Source organism: Salmo trutta, chromosome 14 (assembly GCF_901001165.1).
Source record: "Salmo trutta chromosome 14, fSalTru1.1, whole genome shotgun sequence".
In the NCBI taxonomy this organism is placed as follows: domain Eukaryota; kingdom Metazoa; phylum Chordata; class Actinopteri; order Salmoniformes; family Salmonidae; genus Salmo; species Salmo trutta.
In genome coordinates, this window is record NC_042970.1 from 43,753,502 (window position 1) to 43,780,901 (window position 27,400).

General features: G+C 44.5%; 3 protein-coding genes across 4 annotated transcripts; 1 reads left to right on the forward strand and 2 right to left on the reverse strand.

The window, feature by feature from the left end:
- Positions 1-475: 475 nt before the first annotated feature.
- LOC115208142 (retinoblastoma-binding protein 5) lies at positions 476-9,374 on the reverse strand. 2 transcript variants are annotated; one of them, XM_029775982.1, is made up of 14 exons: positions 8,991-9,374; positions 8,541-8,566; positions 8,089-8,261; positions 7,560-7,700; positions 7,080-7,242; positions 6,796-6,905; positions 6,501-6,620; positions 6,210-6,363; positions 5,933-6,004; positions 5,630-5,747; positions 5,456-5,525; positions 5,072-5,313; positions 4,769-4,984; positions 476-1,165 (listed from the first exon to the last, which is right to left on the reverse strand). In XM_029775982.1, exons 1-14 carry the CDS (start codon positions 9,007-9,009, stop codon positions 1,113-1,115), a joined length of 1,677 nt encoding a protein of 558 aa, XP_029631842.1. In that variant the 5' UTR covers positions 9,010-9,374; the 3' UTR covers positions 476-1,112. The 2 variants fall into 2 exon arrangements, with proteins under 2 accessions (XP_029631842.1, XP_029631843.1); XM_029775983.1 differs by having other exon boundaries at positions 4,907-4,984; positions 8,991-9,369.
- A 1,114-nt stretch (positions 9,375-10,488) lies between these two features.
- On the forward strand, positions 10,489-21,510 carry LOC115208141 (cryptochrome-1). Its single transcript, XM_029775981.1, has 14 exons — positions 10,489-10,679; positions 11,753-11,925; positions 14,128-14,236; positions 14,394-14,536; positions 14,617-14,801; positions 14,977-15,074; positions 15,280-15,420; positions 18,076-18,387; positions 18,531-18,682; positions 18,879-19,081; positions 19,274-19,372; positions 19,523-19,606; positions 19,731-19,933; positions 20,236-21,510. Exons 2-14 carry the CDS (start codon positions 11,768-11,770, stop codon positions 20,278-20,280), a joined length of 1,932 nt encoding a protein of 643 aa, XP_029631841.1. The 5' UTR covers positions 10,489-10,679; positions 11,753-11,767; the 3' UTR covers positions 20,281-21,510.
- Positions 21,511-22,515: 1,005 nt separating this feature from the next.
- On the reverse strand, positions 22,516-26,070 carry LOC115208143 (transmembrane protein 263). The gene is made up of 3 exons (XM_029775984.1): positions 25,687-26,070; positions 24,801-24,885; positions 22,516-23,822 (listed from the first exon to the last, which is right to left on the reverse strand). Exons 1-3 carry the CDS (start codon positions 25,693-25,695, stop codon positions 23,515-23,517), a joined length of 402 nt encoding a protein of 133 aa, XP_029631844.1. The 5' UTR covers positions 25,696-26,070; the 3' UTR covers positions 22,516-23,514.
- Between the last annotated feature and the right edge of the window lie 1,330 nt (positions 26,071-27,400).

Consider the following 27,400-nt stretch of genomic DNA (forward strand, 5'->3'; position numbering starts at 1 on the left):
TCAGCTCCATACTCTGTATTATTCACCTGTGTGAATCCTCTCGTTCCTAATCGGGTCTTACAAAAATAAAGGCAAAATGGAACCCAACTGTGCAGAAGCACAAAATGGAATCCAAATGACAGGGAAAAGCTCTTCATTATCACTACCTAGCTCTGCCAGGCAGTGAGTGAGGCTGTGTCTCACCAGGCTCCGTCCTGCTGTGTGTGTGTGTGTGGGGGGGGGAATTGGTGTTGTAGCAGCGCCATCTTGTGCCACAAACCTGTCATAACATTCTGACGGTTACAAAATGGTGCATGGCTTGCTTTCGCTATGATTGGTGGAGAGGATACTACTGTATGCGTTGTAACTGTAGTGAGACGTTGGGTTTGGTTTGCCTTGCCGGGGGGGGGGGGGGGGGGGGGTAAGCAGAGTGAGAGATTGTTCTTCCACAGACAAGAAGCTCTAGTCGGGATGACTCAATAACACAGTGGTCGAGTCAAAAACAAATCTAAATGGTTTAATAACATGTATAAAAAGAAACAAAACACACAAAAAGACATGTCCAGAAACAGAGTTAAAAGCAGACCAGTTGGGACACATTCCATGTAATAACACCTGTATTGTATCTGTACATCAGTCATCCTACAGAAAAAAAAGACAGACAGGAGGGGAGAAGAGAGGTGACCCTATACTATTGCAGACTGTTGCTTCCCTCTTCTCTTGGTTTGTTTCTGTTACTCATCCCCCCCCCCAAAAAAATGGTGAAAATGAGAACGTGTGAATCTGCTATGCTGCAGGAGTTCCTAGTCCGAACTCTCATCTAAAAACTTGTGACATCATCAGGTCACATACATCAGTCTTTGACAGGAGGGAGATAATCCAGGTAACCATAGCAGCCAGCACAGAGAGAGGAGAGAGAGACAGCCGGTGGGGAAAGTCACAGCCTGAGCAATAGAAGGCTGTGATGTCATAATGAGTCTTTTGGGGTTGTGGTGGGGTGATACCATAATGACAGTCTTGAGTGATATCACAAAGAGTCTTGATTTTAGGAGAGTGTAAAAACAGGCCCGAATTTAGGTGCCTGTCCTTCCCCCTCCAGAACCACAGGGGGCGATGATGATTATGGTGCTGGCTCAGTCCAGTCCCCCGATATCATGCTGCTTGTAGGACTGTGAAACCAGGCTCCCTGTAGGAAAGACACCAAGAATATCACACAGAATAGAGAACCCCATGAATAGAATACTCACATGGTTGCCATGGCACCACGAGGAAGCATCGGTAGAGAGCTTCTACACATTTCTAAAATATGTCGTTTCAAGTATTTATTTATTTTTATACCAACTTTCTGTTTCCTATGACTTCTTTGAGTGTTTCTAAGCTGTAATATCTGGTGGTTTTGACCCATGGAGTTGCTCGACTAATGGCGAGTCAGTTTGTTTGGCTTGGCTAGGCATTTGAAGGACGCATCAGCACCAGCTTTTTCCACCCGCCCTGGTTGCATGACTGATGTGGACAGCGGAGCGAGGGGATGAGAGAGGCCCGCCTGATAGGGGACTGTTTCCTGACTACTGCCGAGGTGCGGTGCTCTTTCCCGGTGCTAATAGCTGCAGAAGCATCACCCACTACTTCAGTAGCGGACTGTCCAGCCTACCTACAGACGAGGGGGGGGGGGAGAAAAAAAAGGAACGAGGTGTCTGATGAAGAGCTGTCTAAGTAACTGACCGACGATGCCCTCTCTGTGCCGTCGATGCTCCCTCGGCTACTGCACAGCCGTTCTGAACAACATCAGAACATCAGAAGCTGTGGAAGACCGTTGCCCAAGACCATCCAGATCTCTGCATTTGTTTTGTTCATTGAGATTGTCTTTGTAATGAAAAGCGCTATATAAAATAAATATATTATAGCTCACAACATACCTTCTTGTCTGAAAAACAGTCAGAGATGATGTCCTTGAACAGATTAAAATGTTGCCCATTTGACCTTCTTCCCAGGTCCAGAAATTATAGTGCATCAAAATGATTTTCAAACTTTTCCCAGAGCAGACAGTATGGTCGGTCAACGTGAACTAAACACTGAATTCAATACAGAGGCATTTCAGGTATATCATGGCTCTTAGCATACTGAGTTTCTCAACAATGCAACTTGAAGAGTGGTGGGCGGTGCATTAGAAAGTAAAATGGGATTCAAAATAAGAAATTCCTTCACTTTGGCAACAGCAAAAGTTAGCATTGAAACAATAATGCAACTAGAAAAAGAGATGCTTTTTAGATGTGTATTGGAAAATAAAATGTGATTCAAAAGAAGAAATTCCCTCACTCTCCAACAGCGGCGGCAGGTAGCCTAGTGGTTAGCGCTTTGGGCCAGGAACCGAAAGGTTGCTGGATCGAATCCCAGAGCTGACAAGGTAAAAATATGTCAAAAATATGTAATTCTGCCCATGAACAAGGCAGTTAACCCACTGTTTCCCTATAGGCCGTCATTGTAAATAAGAATTTGTTCTTAACTGACTTGCCTAGATAAATAAAAGGTTAAATCAAATTTAAAAAGTCAATTTCGCTTTTTAAACCGCAGGAGCATAGCCTGGTGGGTCGTTCCATGTCATTTCAGAAAATCATGACACCCACCATCTCAGATTGTTCTGAAAATTGCTTCTGTAGTTAGAAACTACTAAGATTAGAATTCCTGCAACCTTATTTTGTTGAAATATAATTTGATCTGAGAAATTAAGCTACTTGATTGCACCCAAATTGGCCATTTTAATTTATAGCATTCATAAAATATAGTACCTTACATCTGATTTGGACCAAACCTTTTTCTAACAATAGCTAGGCTTCTATCCAATTGACGACATATTTTCATGCAAATATTCTAGAATATAGAAAATATGCGCATTTTCCCACTAGTGATGCGTTTCCACTAAACGGACTTGATGCAGAAAAATACACTTTTAAAATCAGTGCGCGATGATGTTGTGCACACAAAAATGTACTTTTCCGCTTAAGCTTTCATGTACAGAATAAAAATTTAAAGTTCACCGTTTCTCCATCGCATTTTCAACTCTACCAATAGTTTTGTCACAAAAACTGTTGGGTTAAATAGCAAATGTGCCAACTCTGGTCTCGGCCAATGCGCTCTAGCATTACATACATCACCAAGGCAAAGAAACGCAACTTGTATAGTGGAGCTGAAGAGTCAGCAGTTTATGGACAAGGTATGGCAGCAACCAAAGAACACATACTTTGGTTCTGTTTATCTGGCCACTGTTTCAAATGCTAAAGTTTTAGCATTTGTGGTACAAATCCAATGTAAGTCAATGGTACCTATATTAGCATTTCGCGCTTCATTCCCAAATATATAAGTAACAGTTTTGAGTTACAAAATCCATTTTTAGATACTTCAGAATGATTTAAACATGAAGCGTAAAAATGCTAATATATATTCCGTTGACTAAACAGTTAGCGTTTGAAAAAGTGGCCAACAAAAACAATACATGGGTTGCTTTCATACCTTGTAAAAAGACTGCTTACAGGCTAAGGAAGCCCATGTCACTTTGTAATTTGGGTGAACCATTCATTCAACATTGGGGGGGGGGGTTAGGGTTAGGGTTAGGAACAGCAGGATATAGTGGTCGTAGGAACAGCACCATATAGTGGTCAGAATCTGATAATATCTGGATGTAGGAGGGGACATAAACCTAACAACTTCAATTAGTAATTTCTATGAACAGAGGGGGGATTTTTTTTTTACTGGGAATACATTGCATAAGATGAAGAAACAATACTCCGAGCCGCAGCTCCATACTACTTGTCAGACACAGAAAACTGATACTATATACTCGTCGTTGTGGTGGGATTGGAGTAGGGGGTGGGGGGGGTTTGGGTGGCTTTTGACCAACCCTTTGGATTTCTCATGTCTGACTCATTGTTAGTAAAACTTTTGGTCCAAATCAGATGTTACGTAATATAGTTATTGAATATTATATGAATCCTATAAACTGTGGCCAATTTGGATGCAATCAATTCGCTTAATTTCTCAGATTTCGATATTTCAAAATAATGTAGCAAAAACACTAATCAAATCTGTTTCTAACATGACCAATTATTTCCAGGCAATCAGATGGTGTGTTTCAAAATGAGGGAACAGCCCTGGTGTCAAGGTCATGATGGACAGCAATGCATTAGGTGTTTAACCAATAAAAAACGAGTAGACCTTCGAGCACAGCCTATGGCGGCTCAGTTTTGCTCCTCTCTCAGTGTCTTGCATTGTGGTCCGGCTGGATGATTTGACAGTTGTTAAAAACAAAGCACAGCAAACATCACCAATCTTTGAGCAGACAACTTGATTCCACAAATATACACAACAAACACAGAGACACACAACCAACAGAGACACACAAGCCCTGTTGAGAGCGAGGCAGGAGCGGAGCAGGAGGGTCAAAGGGCAAGCAGCAAGTAGACAAACCAGCCGCAGATCAGGAGAGCGCCAGCTAGCTGGCCGGCGGTCATGTTGGAAACCAAACAAACCCAATAACCAGAATCGAAACTAACCCCCTCGCCTCACAAAAGGGGAGAATCTCTCGATGGGATTTTGTGGTTATTAATCTGGCCCAGAATCAGCTCCCAATCAGTAGTTAGAGGCGGGTTGTGAGGCTGTGGTGTGCAGGGGTTGACGGTCTGGGGATCAGTTGGGGGGGGGGGGGGGGGGGGGGAGCAGAGGGCTGGTGAAGCGTCGTAGCTAGCAGGATTAGCATGGCTCCTCATGGTGGCTTCATATCATATTGCATCCTTACCTGCTGCAGTCAGGCCCCCCTCCGCTCTGCCCTTCATCCCTCCTCCTCCTCCTGCTCCTCCTCCCGCTACCGCTCCGTCAGGGTAGACCCTGTCCCCCCTGTAGGGTTTGGGCCTGAAGGGAAAGTCTTTCTCTTTACCTTTGGAGCCTTTTGGCCGCCCTGCCGTCTTCTTCTTGGACTTGCTGTCTCCCTTTACCCCCAGTAAGGGGTGCACCTCTACGATAGTGGGAGAATACACAGGTCAGGGTACTAGTTCATGATTAAAAAGTAAAAGTATTCATATTGTGTGTGTGTTACTCTCACCATCACTAGGCACCCCCTGTAGTTCGATGGTGGTGGTACGAGCCTTCTTTTTGGGCGGAACTCCCTCTGAGGACGGCTGGCGCTTCTTGTCCCCGCTCCCTGTGTGGGCTGAACCATCTTCTACAGGGGTGGTCTGGCCGGCTGCATCCGGAGGGGGACCAAATGGATTCTCCTCAGGGTCTTCTACCTCTGGAGCGATGGGCAGGTAGAGCAGGGCCTTGAAGTCCTCCAGCTCCTCATCACTAACACAGGGGGGAGATCAGAGACCACAATCCATATTCATCATTGTATTACTATTAGACTTCTATTCAATTGCAATGCCTATTTAAAGCTGTAAGGCTGTCACCATTGAAACACCTGTCTACCTTCATCGAACACACTTACCTGCTGCAGAATGCTACGATGGGGTCAACAGAGGTCACATCCACCTCCTCATCCTCCGCAGCGTCAGCACCTGACACACACACACAAATCAGGCCCTGACTAGTCGCAATGCAAGGGTGTGCGTGTGTGTGCGTGTGTGTGCCTGTGTGTGCGTGGGTGTGCGCGCACATCTACCTGTCTGTTCAGGTTCACTCTTATCCTCATCCTCTATGTCAAACTCAGACTCTCTCTCCTCGTATTCCACGTTCTCATCCAGCTCCTTGAAGTCTGGGGCGAACGCACTCCAGTTTTCCTGAACACAAAAACACATAGCGTTGAGTTAACTAACCCACTCCATCAGATTCACTTGCAAAGGCAGAGGAATCACTCTCTGAAATCAAAACCTAGGTAGCCAAGTCGCAGAAAGAGACCAGTCCAGCACCCAGACCAGTTCCGGGGTGTAGAACTCAGGTCCAACCTGTATTATGTGTCACTCACCACTTGGTTCTGAGCCCAGATGGACACCACGCCGCTGGATATGGAGGCGATGATTGGCCGCACAGGGTGCCACTGCAGAGAGGTCAGGGTTCATAGGTCAGGACAAAGTCCATCAGCACCATGAGTTACTGTCAATTCTGTGTATTTCCAGTACAGACAATTCAAAACAGAGGCAGCACATCCTCCAGAAACGAGGCAAAAAAAGAGAATAACTCAAGAAAATTAGCTAGTGAGAAGAAGAGGACTAGAAAAAGAAAGGTTTTGGGTGGTTCCTTACAGCCACGTCCAGCAGTAGTTCTCCTCTGGTTCCATGGAGGATCTTCACCAAGTTGCCAATGCTCTTCTCCCAGATGTACAGAGCATGCTGCCGGGCTGAACCAGCCACAATGTACTCCCCATCCCCAGAGAAACAACACCGCTTCCAGGGAGTCCTACAGAGAGAGGGGAAGGAGTGAGGGAGTGACAAGCGGGGAGGGAGAGAAGGAAAGAGATGTATCAAAGTGAGCATGTGTGTGGTTTGTATGCACCGCGAAGGCGTGTGTGTGTGTGTGTGTGTGTGTGTGTTCACCTGTTGACCAGGTCCTGTAGTTTCTGCATGGGCTCTGGCTCCCCGTCTCTCCCACAGGTGAGAATCTCCCTCCCATCATACACCCTGATGATTCTGTCTGCTGTGTTGATGAGGAAACAACTGGAGAGGAAGAGAGCGGATCACGATCAGTCCTTTGACGGAACTATGACATATTCTCCGTAAGAGGCACACAACTACCTTCTAAGTACCAGAATGATTTCCCACACAAACACAGTCCCATTGCCTTTCAGCATTCACCAACACACACTGATTGGTTTCGTCTCAGTCCTCTCACCTGCCCTTTCGCGCAAACTCTATGGACTTGATGGCTGTGGTGTTACTGGTCCCTGTCGTCACCCGAAACGATGCCACCAGATCCTGTGTGTCCGTGTTCAGCACCAGAATCTGCAGGATCACATCAGTGAGAACAATAAGCTCACACACACACACACACACACACACACACACACACACAAACACACAAACACACACACAACCTATAAAGTGCTAAATTGAAAAAGAATATGGCAAAATGTCTGATCCACAAATAAATAAACCCAGGCCCCAGTGACCTCTGACCTTTCCCTTGGCGTTGCCGGTGTAGATGTACTCCCCCCGCCGGTCGAAGGCCGCCACCACATTCAGGTCAGAGTCGTCGTCCACGGGCAGAACCACGTGTTTAGAGTCGGACAGGGTCAGCAGCACCGGAGCTGACTTCATAGGACACACTAGGACTTTGTCACTGAAACACAGGACAGGTTGGGATTTACATATTGTTCCATACCGTTATTCCCTTATCCAGTATTAGATAAACTACCACTTCACAGACCTTTGTGTGTGTAAAGGTTAAGGTTAGGAGTAACAAAAAATGAGGAATCATAAGAGGCCTGAGGTGTAGGCTGAGCTAAGGTCAAAGTATAGATATATATTCCCAGCTGGGTGGAGTCGGTGGTACTAACTGTAGGTTAATGGATGGGGTTAGGAGTTATGAGTTAGAAAGGACAAGACTAGGCTGAGGTATAAGATGAGTTAGATATATATATATATATATAAACTCACAGATCTCTGGGGTGGTACTGCAGTTTGAGGATGGGCGAGGGAAAGCGGAACCTCTGGTCACAGTCTCCCGTAAGGACGTCCCATAGCGACACTATGTTATCTGTAGAGGCACTCACCAGCTTGTGACCGTCTCGACTCCAACTGCAGAGGCACAAGGTTAAGGTTCAGGACAGTTAAGATTCAGAACCACACTTAAAAACAATTCAGAACCGCAGTCAAAACACCTTTTGACAAGGGCTCCAGGACCAAATTATGGGTTTATGAGTAAATAAATCAAGAACAATCTAGCATATATAAATATAAGCATAGTTTGCTGATTCTGAAAAGTGTTTGTGCTCCAGTGTTGGGGTCCATTCCATTTGCAATCAATTCATAAGGTAAACCAAATTGCAATTCCAATTCTTCCTCATTGAAAAGTATTGAAGATAAATGGAATTTCAGTGTACTTCCCGAATTGACTGCAATTGAAATGGAATTGACCCCAACCCTGGTGTTTTCCCTTTCTCGTGACTGTGGTTTGCTTCCTCACCACAGTGAGCAGACTGGATGAATGTGAGCGCTGATGATCTTGGCGATGCCCCGTGTCAGGAAGTCCCAGATGACGATGCGTCCGTCGTTGCAGCCCACCGCCAGAAGCGTGCCCCAGCGGTTAAAGGTGCATGTGAGAGCCATGCTGATACAGTCCAGAGTGCCATCGGCTTCCTGTCAATGAGATCGCAACTATATGTGAAGACACTCACACAGACACAGATGTATTAATCAATGTTCTATTCTAAGGACTCGGGTGAGCATTTAGGCATAACCGTCCACTGTCTGCGTGGGAGAGGGGTGTGTGAGAGATGTGTTGACAAGTATGAAAGTATGAAAAAAGTACGAAAACGTATGCACTCACTACAGGAAGTCGCTCTAGATAAGAGCGTCTGCTAAATTAACAAAATGTAAATGACAAGTAACATGTAGAACAAGATTGGAATGGCTTACCTCTGGATAGTTCTGCCCGAACGACTCTATAGAAAAATAACAAATCATGTGGTTAGGTCTCTAGTACATATAGACTGACTTAGGTCATATAACAGCTGGAAGAGCACACAATCCAGACTAGCTAACGTTACTGACTGTTTACATCCTCTGTGGCCAAACGACAGTGCCATACATTCGAAGATCGTTCATTGGCTAATGTAATGGCTAACGTCTAATAGTAGTAGTTGCCTGCTATTTTGCGGTGTGATTTCACCTTGTAGTTAAAAGGTAAGATTAACACTCTGGAAATATATAGATTGTATTTATCACTAACGTTACATATACTCAGACTGCTTTGTATAGCGTTTGGCGTTCGTTAATTAGCATGCTAGTGCTGCCAAGCTACGATATCCTCCTTTACGTGAAGTCCTGCACCCAAAGAATTATCGAATAATTATAAATGATCCTTACCGAGCAACTCTAAATTCATCGCTGACCAATTCTGAGACCACGAATATCAAAATAAACAGTATTCAAGTCGATTTATCCAAAACACAGACGTTTAGCTAGGTAGCTCTGTTGCTAACAAGAGAGTGACTGGCGCCTAGCTAACGAAGGACCCCAAACAAAGTGACGCTGAAACTGCCCAAATAAAAATCTATACTCATTTCATTCATTTTATCGTATGTTCAAAGTAAACAATTTGCAATTATGTTTTTGATGTTTGTATGATTTCAGATACTTATTCAAAATCAGAATATATGAACGTGTACGTTATTTAATTCATAACGTCCTCCATCCAGGCCGACACAGTTGCGCTTGTGTCAATGTTTTAGCAGGCAACTGCACTACGCACAGGACTCTAAAATCCTACCACCCGTGAACATCCGGGTCTTTCCCAATGTAACCAATCACAAAATACACGGAAAAACAGGGCGGGGTTTCAGGTTATAGAAATTAAGTTATTCCATATAAAATACATATTTTCAACCTACAATGAAAACATAAATGGCACGAAAACTACATAAGAAATCATATCTAGTCCACCAAAAGTCCACCTGTAAATACTAGAAAGTCAATAGCCCGGCAGCAGCCAGTCACTAAAATTACCCTCACAGACAGAAGGGGAACCCCAGAGATGTCACAGGGGGCTATAAATTTGAAGCAGCCATTTACACATTTTCTCACCACCAAATATGGTAGTGAGAGGAAGTCCAGTCGCGAGTAGTGAAGAGGATGAAACTAGGTGAAACTGGGCCGACATTCTGCATCTAGGAAAGAAAAGTAGGAAAGGAAAGGAAGAAGGAAATTAAGTTAGGAAAAGGAGTTAGGAAAGGAAGAAAGGAGCTAGGAAAGAGAAGGAGGAGAGGAATGGGAGCTAGGAAATGAGAATGGGAATCTATGAAAGAAGAGGAGGAAAGACAAGGAAGCTAGCAAAGGAAGTTAGAAAAGGACGAAAAGAAAGAAGGCTAGGAAAGGAGGAAAATAAATGGAGCTAGGAAAACAGGAAAAGAAAGGGAGCGAGGAAAGGAGGAAAGGAATCAAGGAAAGAAAAGGAGTTCACATGTATGTGGTAGGGATTAACACGTCCAGTAGAGAGGAAAGGAAGCTAGGAAAGGAAACTAGGAAAGGAAAGGGGGCAAGGAAAGGAATCTAGGAAAGAAAATAAATGCACGTGTATGTGGTAGAGATTAACCACTGCCAGTAGATAGTATTGGTTTTAGTGACGGGCTAGTTTTAGTCGCAGGCTATTCTGCGAGGCTGCAGCTGGATGCATCTCAAAAAAGTACTCCCGATCGTTCCATGCCGCAAAAACGTGAGTAAAGGCCTACTGCGTCAACCAATTGGATTTCTAGGTCGCTTCTTTATTGCTTGTTGGGGCGTGTTGCTGGGAGCATAGAACTTTATAACTAGACAGTAAAGTCACTGTGCTTTGAAACAGACATCATATTTATTCATTTATATTTCTATATCACGTGTTGTTCTGGAACATTGGCCTTGCGCAGTAGCTAGAACAGTTATGCAACTGTCTTGTTCTTGCACCGGGAGAACGAACCGTACCCAACAAGAAAACCCCGACTGTTTGATTCACACTTTGAGAGACCACGATCCTGTCAACGGTACTGACATAAGAGACACATCCTTGACAACACTTTACAGGTAAGCGATGGAGATTATTACTTATCAGAATGTAGGTCTTTCTTCTTCCATGCACATGTATTATACTTACATAAGGTACATGTAACTGACCTGATTCTGAGGCTGTGCATTGGCAAATCGTGACCTTAGAATTATTCTGAGATAATTGGATTTACAATTCACAACCCTCATTGGTTTGAATGGTGTGAGCATATATATAAATATATATATATAAACATTTTTTAATGAATTGGGGTGTTTAGAGTATACTACTATGTAGGTAGAGACCATTGTACAGAACAAGGCTGTCAGTAACTAAAATTGGAAAAGATGCGTACAGAACATAATAATTCCATGTTATCAAAAAACAAAGTTGTCTGACCATTGGTACGGTATAACATTTGTATGTATGTGTGTCTGTCAGAGCTTTCTGAACAATTTGTGTGCAGTTATGCAATGTATATTATGTTGATGATGCTTGTGGTCTAACATTTCTGATGTTACGGTGACCAAATCACCTACATTGTGTCATAAATGTGCCTGCCACAAGCTGTACTATCTGAGTGTGACATAACTTTATTCAAAAGTTGAGAAACTAAGGGTATTGTCTTTTTTTGCAAGTTGATAAAAAAAATATAATGGCAATATTTATTTCTATTGCTTTCGTGCATTATTATATTTTTCTGATTTGTCCGCAAATTGCTTTAGATGAGATCATTATTTTCTTGTTAGAAAAACGCAAATAATGAGTTTTAATAAATCAAACTAATTGGAAGACGAGAGATTTGAAGCAGTGCTTTGCTTGGTTTAGGCTAGTTGAACTGTGTTAGTCCCATTTGACTCTCAGCTCTATACATCATATAGTCTGTAACAGAAATACATAATCAATTTTATACTTTTTTTGTACATTGTTTCTAACAAAAATGGTGTAATATTAATATTATGCTTCTAACTTCCAGTGTATTTAATAATCAGTTCTCTGATAAATCCTTTTAGAGTCTTTAACTCTTTCCATTTTTTTTTTAAATGTGACCCATTCCCTAAAGTACATACTGTGCTTCTAAACATTTAACATTTCCTGTCTTTTTTTCCAGGCCCTGTTTTTGAACATGGCCAAGAACTCCATCCACTGGTTCCGGAAGGGACTGCGTCTCCACGACAACCCGGCCCTGCTGGAGGCTGTGCGTGATTCAGACACGGTGCGCTGTGTCTACTTCCTAGACCCCTGGTTCGCTGGCTCCTCCAACCTGGGGGTCAACCGGTGGAGGTGAGGAACAACAACCATATCTATTCATCCATCAACCAACCAGTCAACACCATTCTATTGTCCCAGTAGATTTATATGAATTGTCCATGCTCGGAATGCTTATGTGTTATTACCATAATACAACTCAATGGTTATTACAGTGCTGTTACAGTGTTATTACAGAGCGGGTGAGGTAGGTTGGGTTGGACTCTGTTCCATTTGAATTCAAAAAGTGAATTGAAAGTCCGATTCAAGATTTTGTACAAATCTTTATTGAAAATCAATGACACTGAATTGGCCCAGACCCAGCTGTTCTAGTGGTTATAGTTTTGTGGTGCTTCTCAGAACAGCTCCCGTCACACAGTTGCCAATATCTGGCCTTGCTAAAGAGGACGGTAGTATGGAGTGATCAGATGTGCCAGCGGAAAGCCTGGATCCTGACATCATCAGGTACTTGTTTGGGCCCAGCAGAGTAAGGATTGCAGCAGTAGGCCTATATTGTAATTGTGTCTGCTTTCAAGATAAAAAATAGTGACTTCTGTATGTAGCTATTATGGTAGGTTCTGAAAGTTTGTGGATCCTATGTTTGAGTCTTCTTTTGGGTATCTACTAGGCTATTCCCTTTTAAACATTGGTTGATGGCGAGCATGTGAAATAGTGCAGTGGCGCTTATTCCGTGGTCCTTTTAACTTAGACCAGGAATACTAATGGGACGAATAGCAGGCAAAGGCAACAGCTTCTCTTTTCCGCGGTGACAGTTTAGAGAGCGTTAATAGTGTAATATAAATATTTCCCTCCGAGTACTTACCGTTGCCTCGGCCAGACAAATGTTCTCTTCACTTTCTGTACAATTGAATAAATCCTCTCCGGGGCATTCTTTCTGGCATCTTTCAAAAACTAGAGAGCGTAGAGCCAAGGCCTGTAAAATGGCGTCGTTCAGGCAGGGAGCCGGTTTAGTGTGCCTAAAGAGAGTTACATTTCCCGAGTCAGTGGTTGCTATTGGGATGACCTACTTTCCAGCAGGGTGTGCAGTGGCAGAGCGGCCTAGCTTGATCTCTTAACTGCTCAAGCAGCAGGAGGCGGTAGTGGCCCTCAGATCCGCAGCTGGATTAGCCACCTTTTTCAACTGTAACACATATACTTTCTTTGTTATTTGATCTGGAGAATTGCTAGTGTGGAGCAACAGACAGATAGCAGGCCTATCGGCTTATCTGGTCTCACTCCACAGGCAGTGTGTGTTTATCGTTGTCTTCAAAAGGTGTTCAGGTGTTGACTCAAACACCAGACAGACACACCATGTATCTCCTGCTGCTCTTCTCTCGGGGGGCTGTTCTTACGCTTCGCAGAAGGATCACGGCATTTTCTGATGACTACGTTCAGTCAGCCATTCAGTCACCTGGGATACTATGCTGTGATGCCGCTAACTCAACCATGGCACAGTTTCATGCCAGATATTACATATGCAACAGTGAGGACGGAATCTGTGCCCCAATGACATGATTCACTGCATAAACGCTGGAAAGGGTGTCATAAATGCGAAAAGGCAAATGTGAGCTTCAGAAAGTTTGTGTGAAATACTAGTTGTTGAAACCTGCATCGTTATACATGCGGTGATGTAACAATTATAACATGATCATTGCGTCACCATTATAACATAAATGATCAAATCAAATCAACTTGATTTCTATAGCCCTTCTTACATCAGCTGATATCTCAAAGTGCTGTACAGAAACCCAGCCTAAAACCCCAAACAGCAAGCAATGCAGGTGTAGAAGCACGGTGGCTAGGAAAAACTCCCTAGAAAGGCCAGAACCTAGGAAGAAACCTAGAGAGGAACCAGGCTATGAGGGGTGGCCAGTCCTCTTCTGGCTGTGCCAGGTGGAGATTATAACAGAGCATGGCCAAGATGTTCAAATGTTCATAGATGACCAGCAGGGTAAAATAATAGTAAATGATGGACATGTGGTCAAAGGGCGTCGGTCTGCTTCTTGGAAAGCGATTCAGAGTTGATGTATTTATTTCCTGATCCAACAAACATGTTCTTATTCATTTACTTATAACGTATTATTTAGTGGGACTTATGAGGGTTTTTATTCAATCAAACATGGTGTCAGGTCTAAGTAGTAAACATGAGTCTCTTCACGCTCTGAGAATGCCCCGGAAGCAGTGTCCTCTCCAGCATGGCCATGTAGTGACGGTCGTCGTCCCTCTCCTGTGTTTCAGGTTCCTGCTGCAGTGTCTGGAAGATCTAGACTCAAGCCTTCGGAAGCTCAACTCCCGTCTGTTTGTGATCCGAGGTCAGCCGGCCAACATCTTCCCCCGACTCTTTAAGGTGAGACACGTTTCCCCTCCCCCTCTCCCCAGCCTCCCTCACCCCCAGGGACAGCAAATATTGACCGCACCGTATCACTGTTTGCTGACCATTTCAAAGCCGATCAGTATATATTGTTTTAACCCCAGTGTGTGTCTGCTGTGTCCTGTCCTCTCAGGACTGGAACATCTCCCAGCTGACGTTTGAGTGTGACTCTGAGCCGTTCGGTAAGGAGCGGGATGCAGCCATTAAGAAACTGGCCACAGAGGCTGGAGTGGAGGTCGTGAGCAGGATCTCACACACTCTCTACGACCTGGACAAGTGAGTGGGACACCCGGATGACATCACTTAGAGGTTTGGATTAAACAGAGCCCTAACTGAAAACCCTCTCATCTCTGTAGGATCATAGAGCTGAACGGGGGTCATCCTCCTCTCACCTTCAAGCATTTCCAGACATTGGTGGGCTCCATGCCGCCCCCCGATGCCCCAGTAGAGGCTCTGTCCCGGGCCAGCATGGGTCGATGTGTCACCCCTGTCTCAGACAACCACAGGGACAAGTACGGAGTACCCCTATTGGAGGAGCTGGGTAAGACACCTTTTCTATTGGAATGGGTGTCCATACTTGCTTCATGGAGTTGAACATTAAATTGTTTTAGCAATTCTTTCAAGTCTGTCCATAATGATTCTTAGGAGCGGAAAAAACTAGTTTTGGAGATAATTTACCTGAAGTGTCTAAATATGCTTGGTGTTTCTCTCCCCAGGCTTTGATACAGAGGGCTTAGCTCCAGCTGTGTGGCCAGGAGGAGAGAGTGAAGCTCTCACCAGGATAGAGAGACAACTGGGACCTGACCTCTCCACTGTACGTAACCGCGCACGTACACACACACACACACACACACACACACACACACACACACACACACACACACACAGACTCATTAGTAATTATGTTTTATATCATAGATGTGATTTTTTTTTTACGGTGAGCGAGCGTTGCAGATTTTCCTGTCCAATTATATCATAGATGTATCATATATTAAACCTCCACCTTTCTCTCTCTCCAGGCGTGGCAGGTGAATTTTGCGAGTACCAGGAAGACCGCCAGCCCCCTGCTGCCCAGTCCTCTAGGTCTCAGCCCCTACCTCCGCTTTGGATGTCTATCCTGTCGACTTTTCTACAGCAAACTGGCAGAGCTCTACAAGAAGGTACAGTACCTCACACACATAACTACACCTACTAAATACTATCACACACACATCCGTCCCTACCTAACACCAACACACACGTATCCCTACCTAACACCAACACACACGTATCCCTACATAACACCAACACACACGTATCCCTACATAACACCAACACACATCCATCCCTACCTAACACAACACACATCCATCCCTACCTAACACCAACACACATCCATCCCTGCCTAACACCAACACACATCCATCCCTACCTAACACCAACACACATCCATCCGTCCCTACCAAACACCAACACACATCCATCCCTACCTAACACCAACACACATCCATCCCTACCTAACACCAACACACATCCATCCCTACCTAACACCAACACACATCCATCCCTGCCTAACACCAACACACATCCATCCCTACCTAACACCAACACACATCCATCCGTCCCTACCAAACACCAACACACATCCATCCCTACCTAACACCAACACACATCCATCCCTACCTAACACCAACACACATCCATCCCTACCTAACACCAACACACATCCATCCCTACCTAACACCAACACACATCCATCCCTACCGAACACCAACACACATCCATCCCTACCTAACACCAACACACATCCATCCCTACCGAACACCAACACACATCCATCCCTACCTAACACCAACACACATCCATCCCTACCTAACACCAACACACATCCATCCCTACCTAACACCAACACACATCCATCCCTACCGAACACCAACACACATCCATCCGTCCATACCAAACACCAACACACATCCATCCCTACCTAACACCAACACACATCCATCCGTCCCTACCGAACACCAACACACATCCATCCCTACCGAACACCAACACACATCCATCCGTCCCTTCCCGAACACCAACACACATCCATCCCTACCGAACACCAACACACATCCATCCCTACCTAACACCAACACACATCCATCCGTACCTAACACCAACACACATCCGTCCCTACCTAACACCAACACACATCCATCCATCCCTACCTAACACCAACACACATCCATCCGTCCCTACCAAACACCAACACACATCCATCCCTCCCGAACACCAACACACATCCATCCCTACCGAACACCAACACACATCCATCCCTACCGAACACCAACACACATCCATCCATCCCTACCGAACACCAACACACATCCATCCCTACCTAACACCAACACACATCCATCCGTCCCTACCAAACACCAACACACATCCATCCATACCGAACACCAACACACATCCATCCCTACCGAACACCAACACACATCCATCCCTACCTAACACCAACACACATCCATCCCTACCTAACACCAACACACATCCATCCCTACCTAACACCAACAAACATCTATCCGTCCGTCCCTACCGAACACCAACACACATCCATCCGTCCATACCGAACACCAACACACATCCATCCCTACCGAACACCAACACACATCCATCCCTACCTAACACCAACACACTTCCATCCGTCCGTCCCTACCTAACACCAACACACATCCATCCGTCCATACCGAACACCAACACACATCCATCCCTACCTAAAACCAACACACATCCATCCCTACCTAACACCAACACACATCCATCCGTCCATACCGAACACCAACACACATCCATCCCTACCTAACACCAACACACATCCATCCCTACCTAACACCAACAAACATCTATCCGTCCGTCCCTACCGAACACCAACACACATCCATCCGTCCATACCGAACACCAACACACATCCATCCCTACCGAACACCAACACACATCCATCCCTACCTAACACCAACACACTTCCATCCGTCCGTCCCTACCTAACACCAACACACATCCATCCGTCCATACCGAACACCAACACACATCCATCCCTACCTAAAACCAACACACATCCATCCCTACCTAACACCAACACACATCCATCCGTCCATACCGAACACCAACACACATCCATCCCTACCTAACACCAACACACATCCGTCCCTACCGAACACCAACACACATCCATCCCTACCGAACACCAACACACATCCATCCATCCCTACCGAACACCAACACACATCCGTCCCTACCGAACACCAACACACATCCATCCATCCATCCCTACCGAACACCAACACACATCCATCCATCCCTACCGAACACCAACACACATCCATCCATCCCTACCTAACACCAACACACATCCATCCATCCCTACCGAACACCAACACACATCCATCCCTACCTAACACCAACACACATCCATCCCTACCTAACACCAACACACATCCATCCATCCCTACCGAACACCAACACACATCCATCCCTACCTAACACCAACACACATCCATCCATCCCTACCGAACACCAACACACATCCATCCCTACCTAACACCAACACACATCCATCCCTACCTAATACCAACACACATCCATCCCTACCTAACACCAACACACATCCATCCCTACCTAACACCAACACACATCTATCCCTACCTAACACCAACACACATCCATCCCTACCGAACACACATCCATCCGTCCCTACCTAACACCAACACACATCCATCCCTACCTAACTATCACATAAGATTGCCCCTATTTTCCTCAAGATTACATTCTCCTCTCTCTTCTCCCCTCAGGTGAAGACGAACGGCAGTCCCCCCATATCTCTCTACGACAAGCTGCTGTGGCGTGAGTTCTTCTACACGGCCGCCACTAACAACCCCCGCTTCGACAAAATGGACGGGAACCCCATCTGTATCCGCATCCCCTGGGACCGCAACGCCGAGGCGCTGGCCAAGTGGGCCGAAGCCAAGACGGGCTTCCCCTGGATCGACGCCATCATGACTCAGCTGAGGCAGGAGGGCTGGATCCACCACTTGGCCAGACACGCCGTGGCCTGCTTCCTGACCAGAGGAGACCTGTGGATCAGCTGGGAGGAGGGCATGAAGGTAGACAAAGATGGAGGGTGGTGTGGAGGGAGGGAGGGGTGGAGGAGAAGAGGGCTGGGAAGAGGGGAGGGAGGGGGGAAGAATCAGAAGTGATGCATATTATCTGTGAATGACTGTGTTGTTGTTCTGTGTGTGTCTGTCAGGTGTTTGAGGAGCTGCTGCTGGATGCAGACTGGAGTGTGAACGCAGGCAGCTGGTTGTGTCACTCCTGCAGTTCCTTCTTCCAGCAGTTCTTCCACTGCTACTGCCCCGTGGGCTTCGGACGAAAAATAGATCCTGAAGGAGACTTCATTAGGTTAGTATAGCTACATGCACGCACACACAAACACCCACACACACAAGACGCACACACACACACACAAGTATCTTCTTTATCAAGTCATGCATTAGCAAGGCTGTTCTGTCTGACTACTGTCTGTATGTTATGCTGAACCAACTCCTCTGGCAGTTGTGACGAGGTGCTGAGATTTAATTTCTCCCTCTGCTTGCAGACGCTACTTACCTGTCCTGAAAGACATGCCAGACAAGTACATCTACGACCCTTGGAACGCCCCCATAGAGGTGCAGCGGGCGGCCAAATGTGTGGTCGGGGTGGACTACCCCAAACCCATGGTGAACCATGCAGAGGCCAGCCGACTCAACATAGAGAGGATGAGACAAATGTACCAGCAGCTGTCCAAATACAGAGGACTCAGTACGTATTTTTCTCCCTCCCTCGCTTTGTATTGAACTCTCTCTCGCTTTTCTTTTTCACTCTCTTCCTATCACCTGCCCGCTCCCTTTTTCTCTCTCTCTCTCTCTCTCTCTTTCTTTCTGTCTGTCTGTCTCTATCGCTGTCTTTCTCACACTTGATAATTCATTATAACTTGTGTCTCTCTCCCAATAGGCTTACTAGCAGCTGTGCCAACCAGTCCCATTGAGGATCTGAATGCGGTGGCATCGCCCTCTACTGGTAGAAAACACAGTGGGCTCAATGGCCATCATGGTGAGCGAGGCTCGTTTGCCGAAACCTCCTTAGATACCGTTCATACATTATCCCAAATAATATCACCCTACGACTGCAAAGTGAGCACACTCCAACCCGCACTTCACCTCTCCTCTACCCTCCCCTCTCCCTCTCTTCTCCTCTCTCCAGGCCGTAGTAGAGTAAATGTGAACGGTGAGGAGCTGCCGGGACACAGTGGAGTGAGGCCACGACCCGGACCAACATACACTCAGAGTAAGTCTAGACACAGTATTTCATATCTGTCTGGACACAGACTGGTCACAACAGTCACTTGCAGTGTTATGTAGAGGAGGACATTCTTATGGGTCTATTTCTGTTTGCCTCTTGGTCACTGCAGGCTGTGGAATGGCGCACACAGAGCAGGCAGGATCGTCCAATCAGCAACTCTGTCGGACAGGATGTGCCCATGAGTTCGCTGTGCCTCACTATCCAGGTCATCTGGCACGGGGCGGGGCTGGGAAGAGGGGGCGGGAGTCGGAACAGGAAGTGGGCAGCGACTTTCCGGCCCCTGCCTTCAAGGTGCAGCGACACCACCAACATGTAAGTCAGGGGTCAATATGTGTGTTTACATTCTGTTTTCTAAAGTCTATGTTATGTACCTGGGGGGATGTCACAAAGCATGATCGATAAGTTATTAAATTGTCTGAAATATTCATATTTCTGAGTTCATAAATATAGACTTTTAGGAGCATAGTAAAATAGACTCCACGTGATCAGTTCATCAGAGCTCTTGCTTTGTGATACTATAAACCCCTCTGGTATTTACATACGACTGTATAAACATGGTAAAACGACGTCATAACATTTTACAACGTTTTCTTTGTTCTGTGTTTGTGTTTCAGAAGAGTACGGGTCGACAGGATGAGAGGATGGCTGTGTCTTCATAAGCTGCTGCCGTCATAGATAGATATGTTTTTGTATCATATACAAAGACAGATTTTTATTTTTTGTATAAAAAGAGAAAACTCTCTTTGTTCCCGTATGCGATGTCACACAAAAGTCCCTGAGACGTCTTAGCTTTGAGAGGTGCAATCTCAAAGATGTACTATTTCAATTAGGCAAAAGGGTCAAATCAGTTTGGGTTTATCGTAATCTAATCTTGAGAGCTTATTATGACCCTAAATACCCCACCTGGGTTGAATATGAGATACAGTCTATAATATGTTAGGATGTCATTTATGTAAATATGTCAGACTGTGGACTGTACATTTTCCCATACTGTGCCTTACTGTATGTGTGTGACACATAGCCATATATCCTGAAGACAAACCATTTCACTGGAGACCTGATATTTAGGTCTGGACTACCCATGACCTTTAGGGTTTACCTTTGACCTCTAACCCTGAGGATCACAGCAAGCTGATTGGTCAAATCAAATCACCTGCTCTCTGTAGGGAAAGTATATGTAATAGCCTCAGCAGTTCATCCTGTGTTGTTCTTCCACCATGGTTCTTATTTTTTCTAAAATGGAGGGTGAAGAATGTTATTCTGGGTAGAGGATGTGAACTGCCTGGACGGAAGATCAGTGTTACTGCTGGTGGTGAACAAGTGGCCTACTGTATTTGACACACAGTAGTAATGTTCCATCTACCATTGCCTCTGCTGGGGACACTGCCATTGGAAGTTCTTCCCAGATTCACTAGCTTCTGAAAGATGCATTACCATGACATTGCTTTAATACAGTCTTCCATAGTGTAATGCACTAACTGTAAGTCACTCTGGATAAGAGCGTCTGCTAAATGACCAAAATGTCAAATGTAAATGTAATGTCAACTTTCTCAAATGTGATATCATCATCAGTGGCCAGCAAGTAGAAAGTTAATCTTCAGTTTCAAAAACTAGCAGGAAGTCAAATCTATTTTATGTTGGCTGGTATCATGTAGGTTGTTTTCATAAATCTGCCGCTTTTTATACGGATTGTTTTTTGTTTTCCCTCTGGGGCTGTACATTACTGGTTTAAAAAAAGACATGTTTTTATTAGCTTTACATTTCATATATACATTTTATACATATATACAAATAACTTAATTGATATAGTATATGTACCTCTATTTCTGTTCTTGGCTATGTAAACAATTATATTTCAACTGAAATTAAATAGTTGAAACACACTGACATTTTGTGTGATTCCTTGTCCAATTTCATTTCTGTTCATGAATTTGTTACATTTCATCAGAGATATTTGGTAATAATTCATGAACGTGAGTACAATAAGTTAGCTGGGGCACTCTTCTGCCTGTGTTGAACCTGTTTGGAATAGGTTGCCTTTTAGCAAGACCATGTTGGTTACAGACTGACTCCAAGGATGTGAGCAGGAAATCTACAACATTTGACTGGTTTATCAGCAGTTTATTTAAATACATTAGACAAAAGTTAGCACAAGTACTTTATCTTTTTGGTACATGGAGAGTTTCAAAGTACGCCATTGCAGAGCAGACAAAAGAACGTCAAGAGAAGATTCAATATCTTGTCTGGCTGGTTGCCAGTAAGGCCTAGATTCAATACGGACTGCAGAAGATTACAGCACGACTGACATTCAAACGGTCATTTCCGATTGATACGTCATGCAGCGTTTAACACGGAAACCTTGAAGGTGCTTAACAGTAAACAGGTGATCGGATTGACTCTAGCACTTAGGTTTAGCAGTAGAATAGTCCACCTGTTGTGTTGTCCATAGTGATATGTAATGCAGTAACAGTTTGGTACAGAGGCTAATAATAGAGGGCTCCATATTGATCCAAACACTCAGACACTTGAGGATCAGCAACACTCAAGAGCCCTTCAACATGGCAACATAGACATTACACAAACAGAGTGTTGCCATCGAAGAAATGCAGTCCCAATGGACTTCGAATTTAGTACCGTCGCCAACTATTCCTTTGGTTTCATCACTTAATACCTGGGTGCACCCCAGGCCTCATTTAGACTAACAGTTGCAAAACCTTTCGCAACGAAAAACATTTACTCCAAAATGGAAAACGTTTTAACAAAAAATGTTGGGCAAATTCAAGTAGGTCCCTCACCATTTCAATGCATTTGCTCCCTAGTGAGTACACCCCTGTTAGCATTGACTTGAGACTACAAGGTACAGCCCAAATGGTGAATGAGACAGAGGCACAATGTCAAACTTCCCACGAGACTTTATTATTATGTTGGAAAGTACAAGCATGCCAGACAGTCATATCAGCATTCTCTACCAGCAACAGCCCAAGTCACGGCAGAACACAGAAACAAACCCAAACTGTTGCATTGAAATGTTGAGTTTCCATAGAAATGTTATAAAAAAAAAGGACCAAAGACAGACAGTAGAGAAACTAGTCCATCAATAAATACTTTATTTTCTGTAAAATGTATGACGTCTCCATTTCATATATGCATCTACTGAATAACCATGATTAAAGTGATCATATCATTTTGCCACAACATCAACCTAAACAGGGCTATTGGCTCACAGAACAACATCACCTCCAACTCTTGTTTTGGAAATGCTAACAAACTCTTTTCAGAAGACCCAAAAAGCTATCTTCACATGGTTCACTGTAGCATTTTGAAACAGAACATTAGTTTGGGTTTGCGGTCACAAAAAAAAAGCTCATACAAAAATTCCAGCACATTATAAACCACAAACCAGGCTTTAAATGGTGGAAGAGAAGAACCCAACCTAGCATGCCTGTTTATCTCTCTCCCTCCTTATATAACTGCTTTACATTGTCTTAAGGCTTCGGGGGACCATGTAGGTTTGGATGAAGACCCCCTGCTCAGTGAAATGGTGTTTGGGGGGGGAGGGGGGAATAGAGGGTAAGGGGGAGCAGAGAGGGACATTTGTGACCGCTGGCCTGAATAAATAGTAATCTCCCTCTTCAACACTAACAAAAACATAGAAAAAAACTGGACTAAAAAAATGTAAATAAAAGGAACAGGGAAAGAAGGGGGAGGCTACAGAAGGCACTACTGAACACGTTTCCCCAGGTACAACTTAGTGAATGATGTACAAACGAAGAAAACAAACCCGAACAAAATAAATCCACTTTGAAAACATGGCGACTAGCTTCAACTCATCACTTCCTCTTATGGCTCAGTCGGTGGGGGCGATGCATCGTGTTGCGTGTCCGTCATCGTCATCACTCTGCCTTGTCCTTCGTCTTGGCTCTGAACGGAACTTTGCCAGCTACCGTGGAACCCACCGATGACACGCCCCCGGCGACCGATGACACGCCCCCGGCGACCCCTTTCACCAGGCCGACGCTCATTGAGGGGACTGAAGTTACTGCTGATTTAGTGTACTCCAGACTCTTCCCGCCGAGCCAGGCGACTCCTCCTACCGTGGCGCCCACCACAGTTTTACTGGCACGGAACAGGCCACCCCCGACCCGCCAGATCATGCCCGGCTGGGCCACGGGGTGCTCCTTACCTGCATCCTTCCCCTCATCTATGAGAGAGAGAGAGAGATGGGTCTTAGAACAGACGCAAAACTATTTTAGAAAGACATAACAGATAGCGAAAGACCAGAGAGTGAGGACCACACGTCATGTTTGTGAAACATGACCATCAGCAGAGAGAGAAAACAGCTTTTGTGCTTGGACATAGACCTACACGCAATGAATCCTATCATTAAACAATAGTGAGGCATGTCAATACACTGACGTATTCTACCTAGTAACCACATTTCCATCCAGTTACGTGAGTAAAGGCATACCTTAGAGAAGTCACAACATCTGTGATGGAACAGGACATTTTGGTAAGACATAATAACCATCCTCTCGACGTAAACACTCACAAGATGACATGGCGTGTAGTCGTCCCACTACGACGCGGGGAAACCATGCAGTTTAAATGGCACGGTACGAGAATGGTCATCCAGAGTTAGCACATTTGCTATTTAACGCAACAGTTGTGACGAACTGTTGGTAGAGTTGGCGAGGCGACGGAAACATTACATTTTTTATTAGGTACATGAAACCTTGAAATCAATGTGCAAAACTGCTAGTGTGCATATTGTTGTTGTTGAAGGATTCTTACTCTGATGAAAAATAAAAGGGCCATATCGAAAACCATATTGCAAGCGATGATTGGCATTTCTAAACGTAAAACAAACAGCTTTGGGATTGTAGTACGTGAGGTCTTCGGGAACGAAGCTAATGACTGAAAACTGTTGGGAGAAGGTAGAATGCCACCTTGAGTTTGAGAGCTACAACCTTACCCGATCACAAACAAACATATTCCCTTAATACCTCTCTACAGTTTCTTAAAATAGCAACACAACCCTTCACCCTGAATTGCACCTTATCCCCAGATTGTTCAAGTGTCCCTTGACAAACTGGGCTTTAAAATATGCCCACCAAGAGAGATGGCTACAGCGCAGAGAGATATTGTTCAACGCAGTGGGCACTGATGATGTGTTATTTACCTGCTGTGGGCTGGCTTTCAGTAAGCTCAGGTTCTTCTTCCACGAGACAACCTTCATGCTGGGGCTCTGGTGTGGCGTTCACGTTCTTACAGATCAAAAACAATATAGATTAGGCTAGAATACGTTCAATTTCATAAGCAAGTTCATACAAGTAGCATATCTTGCAAATTGTTAAGCCACCAACACTATAAGCCTATTGGAAAAGTCAAAACAGTATAATCTAACACATTTAGAAATGTATTTCTGAATAGAAAGCTCGGTGCAAATTCTGAGCAGCCATGAAAACAGTGCTCAACGGCATAAGTAGGTTAAATAACGGCATATTATTAGTAAGGTTATACTCTGGGATTTCTTGCACAAAACGTTCAATTTTGACGGAGCCCGTCAAGCACAAACAAAATCCAACAACCACTGGTTTTGAATGTTCAAAGTTCTTACTCTTGTTGCAAAAACCGTACGACAATCATTGTTTGCTTCGTGGTGATTTAAAACGGCCTTTCGTTAAATCAACCCAAAAAATTACAACGCTAAGGTGACAGGCTTTTAAAGGAGTCTTAAAAAGTCCTCCTGTTGTGAAAGCTCCAATTAGCTGGTTACATAGGCTGCACAGGGAAAAACACGCATGAAACGATAACGCGAGCGGAATTTAACACACAAGGTCAATCATTTGGGCTATAGATTAAGTTCAATATTTGACATTTTCCTTAACCTACGGTTTGCTTGAAAGGAAGCACAGTGCATCACTCAGTCCGGATCTAATCAATTCCGTTTATTTCGTTCGTGCGCAATTGTTTTATCATACCCCAATTGATATGCAGTAGCCCATCACTTTACTTATCGTAAGCACATACATAAATCGATACAAAAAGGCCAGACATATCCTCACCTTCACCATGTTTCCAGTAATTTCTGATGTCCGCTTGTGGAAGGGACTGCTACGCACCTGAGACGAATAATTGGTGCGTTTGTTTCCTGAAAATATTATTGCAATTTTCAGCCTGTGCCTTTTTTACTTTTGTTCAAACTCCTGTATTCAAAGCGATACTTTGATAGCGTGTTGTCCTGTATTTTAACGCACGTAAAAATCGTACTTTCGCGGTTTCAAACTTTCCTTAAAGAAAATATAGGATGTATCTTGTTGGTTCTGCCGACGTGGCGCCTCAACTACTGCACTCGTTTTCTCCGGATCTTGCGTCACCTCAAACTGGCTCCAGCTCTCTCTATTTTATTCATGAGTGCTACATGTCTTATGTGTTCTACAGGGCAGACGGACTACATCTTTTTTCAGGACTCACTTAAAGAGAACATGTTATGTAATGCTGCCGAATTTTGAGTGGCCCTTTGGACTATAGCGGTCAAAAAGATCGTGACGTAGGATTAATTCAAAAGGATCAGTACATCTTTTATCTTTTGGTAATACATTCATTCACCCAAATAACACAAAAGATGAGTTATTTATAAGGTTTATTTATGAAGTATTTGTCCATGTTAAAGATATACAAAAAACATGTTACACCATACCAACATCATAAGAGTGAGTGTTGGTTGCCATGCCAATGGAGATAAGGTTGTTCTGAATAGACAGACAGCTGCACCACTGCCAGCCCAGAGAAAAACATCTCTCCACTGCTGAATGGTCTCCTGTGACGGAAGTGAGTCACATGCCATATAGGCTGTATTGAAGAAAACTGTGGCTCTTCCAATAATAGATGTGAGTACTGCCTGTCACACCTGCAGCCTACTTCTCCATGTCACGTCCTAGATTCAAGCCCCTTGACGACCTGCCTTACCGTGGCCTGTGGAGCAGATCAAGTGTGACGGTTGAATGAACATGTCTGCTGTCGTCGTCTTAAGAGTTTTCAGTTCTGCAATGTTTGCGCCTCGGCTTCAGAGCCAGCCTTCCACAACAAGCTGCAACAAAACAGGTGCATGTGAAATTCAATGCAACAGTCTGTGTCCCAGTCTCTTTACCTAAGACTACAAGGCGACCAATGAAGTGCAAAGAAATGGCGGTGTATGCACCATCATGATCATTGCTCTTTTGCTAGCTTCTTCCGTGATGTAGCTAATATTTCACTCCTGGTCTTGAGTGTCAGAGACACTGTGTGTGTGGACACTGACAGTGAAATGGACTGTCTGACAACTCTGTGATTGTAAGGACGGAGTCTCCGTGCAAAGGCTTGGGAATACATACAGCCACTCCAACAGGAGACTCTTTTTAAGACTCTTCTTATCTCCCCTGATCACAGGTCGTCAGTTCCCAGCCTCTGTACCCAACATGGTTCCTCTGCATGTTGCCTCTCTTCGCCAGGCTTACAGCGACAGTAGAACAGGTCTTGGAAGAAAGCAGTCACAGTTGATGCTTTGTTGATGCTTCCTACCAGAGATTGTCCTGAAGACATTTTTTAGTTTTTTATTTAACCTTTATTTAACCAGGAAGGGCTCATTGAGATTTGAAATCTCTTTTTCAAGAGCATCCTGGCCAAGATAGGCGGCACCAAGTCATTACCCAATTACAGACAGACAACATGAAAAACTACAGGCAATCTAGTAAAAAAAAAACATTGAATTCACAAGAGTATAACAAAATCATAAAACAG

Excerpts from the sequence above, each read along its gene's own strand:
- LOC115208141 (XM_029775981.1), top strand. The coding sequence starts at position 11,768 with ATGGCCAAGAACTCCATCCACTGGTTCCGGAAGGGACTGCGTCTCCAC. Across the intron at positions 15,421-18,075 it reads TGGCAGAGCTCTACAAGAAG|GTGAAGACGAACGGCAGTCC; the intron begins GTACAGTACCTC and ends TTCTCCCCTCAG. Across the intron at positions 19,373-19,522 it reads TGGGCTCAATGGCCATCATG|GCCGTAGTAGAGTAAATGTG; the intron begins GTGAGCGAGGCT and ends TCCTCTCTCCAG.
- LOC115208143 (XM_029775984.1), bottom strand. Across the intron at positions 23,823-24,800 it reads TGAAAGCCAGCCCACAGCAG|ATGAGGGGAAGGATGCAGGT; the intron begins GTAAATAACACA and ends TCTCTCTCATAG.
- LOC115208142 (XM_029775982.1), bottom strand. Across the intron at positions 6,906-7,079 it reads CCGGCAACGCCAAGGGAAAG|ATTCTGGTGCTGAACACGGA; the intron begins GTCAGAGGTCAC and ends GTGATCCTGCAG. Across the intron at positions 6,364-6,500 it reads CTACAGGACCTGGTCAACAG|GACTCCCTGGAAGCGGTGTT; the intron begins GTGAACACACAC and ends CTCTCTCTGTAG.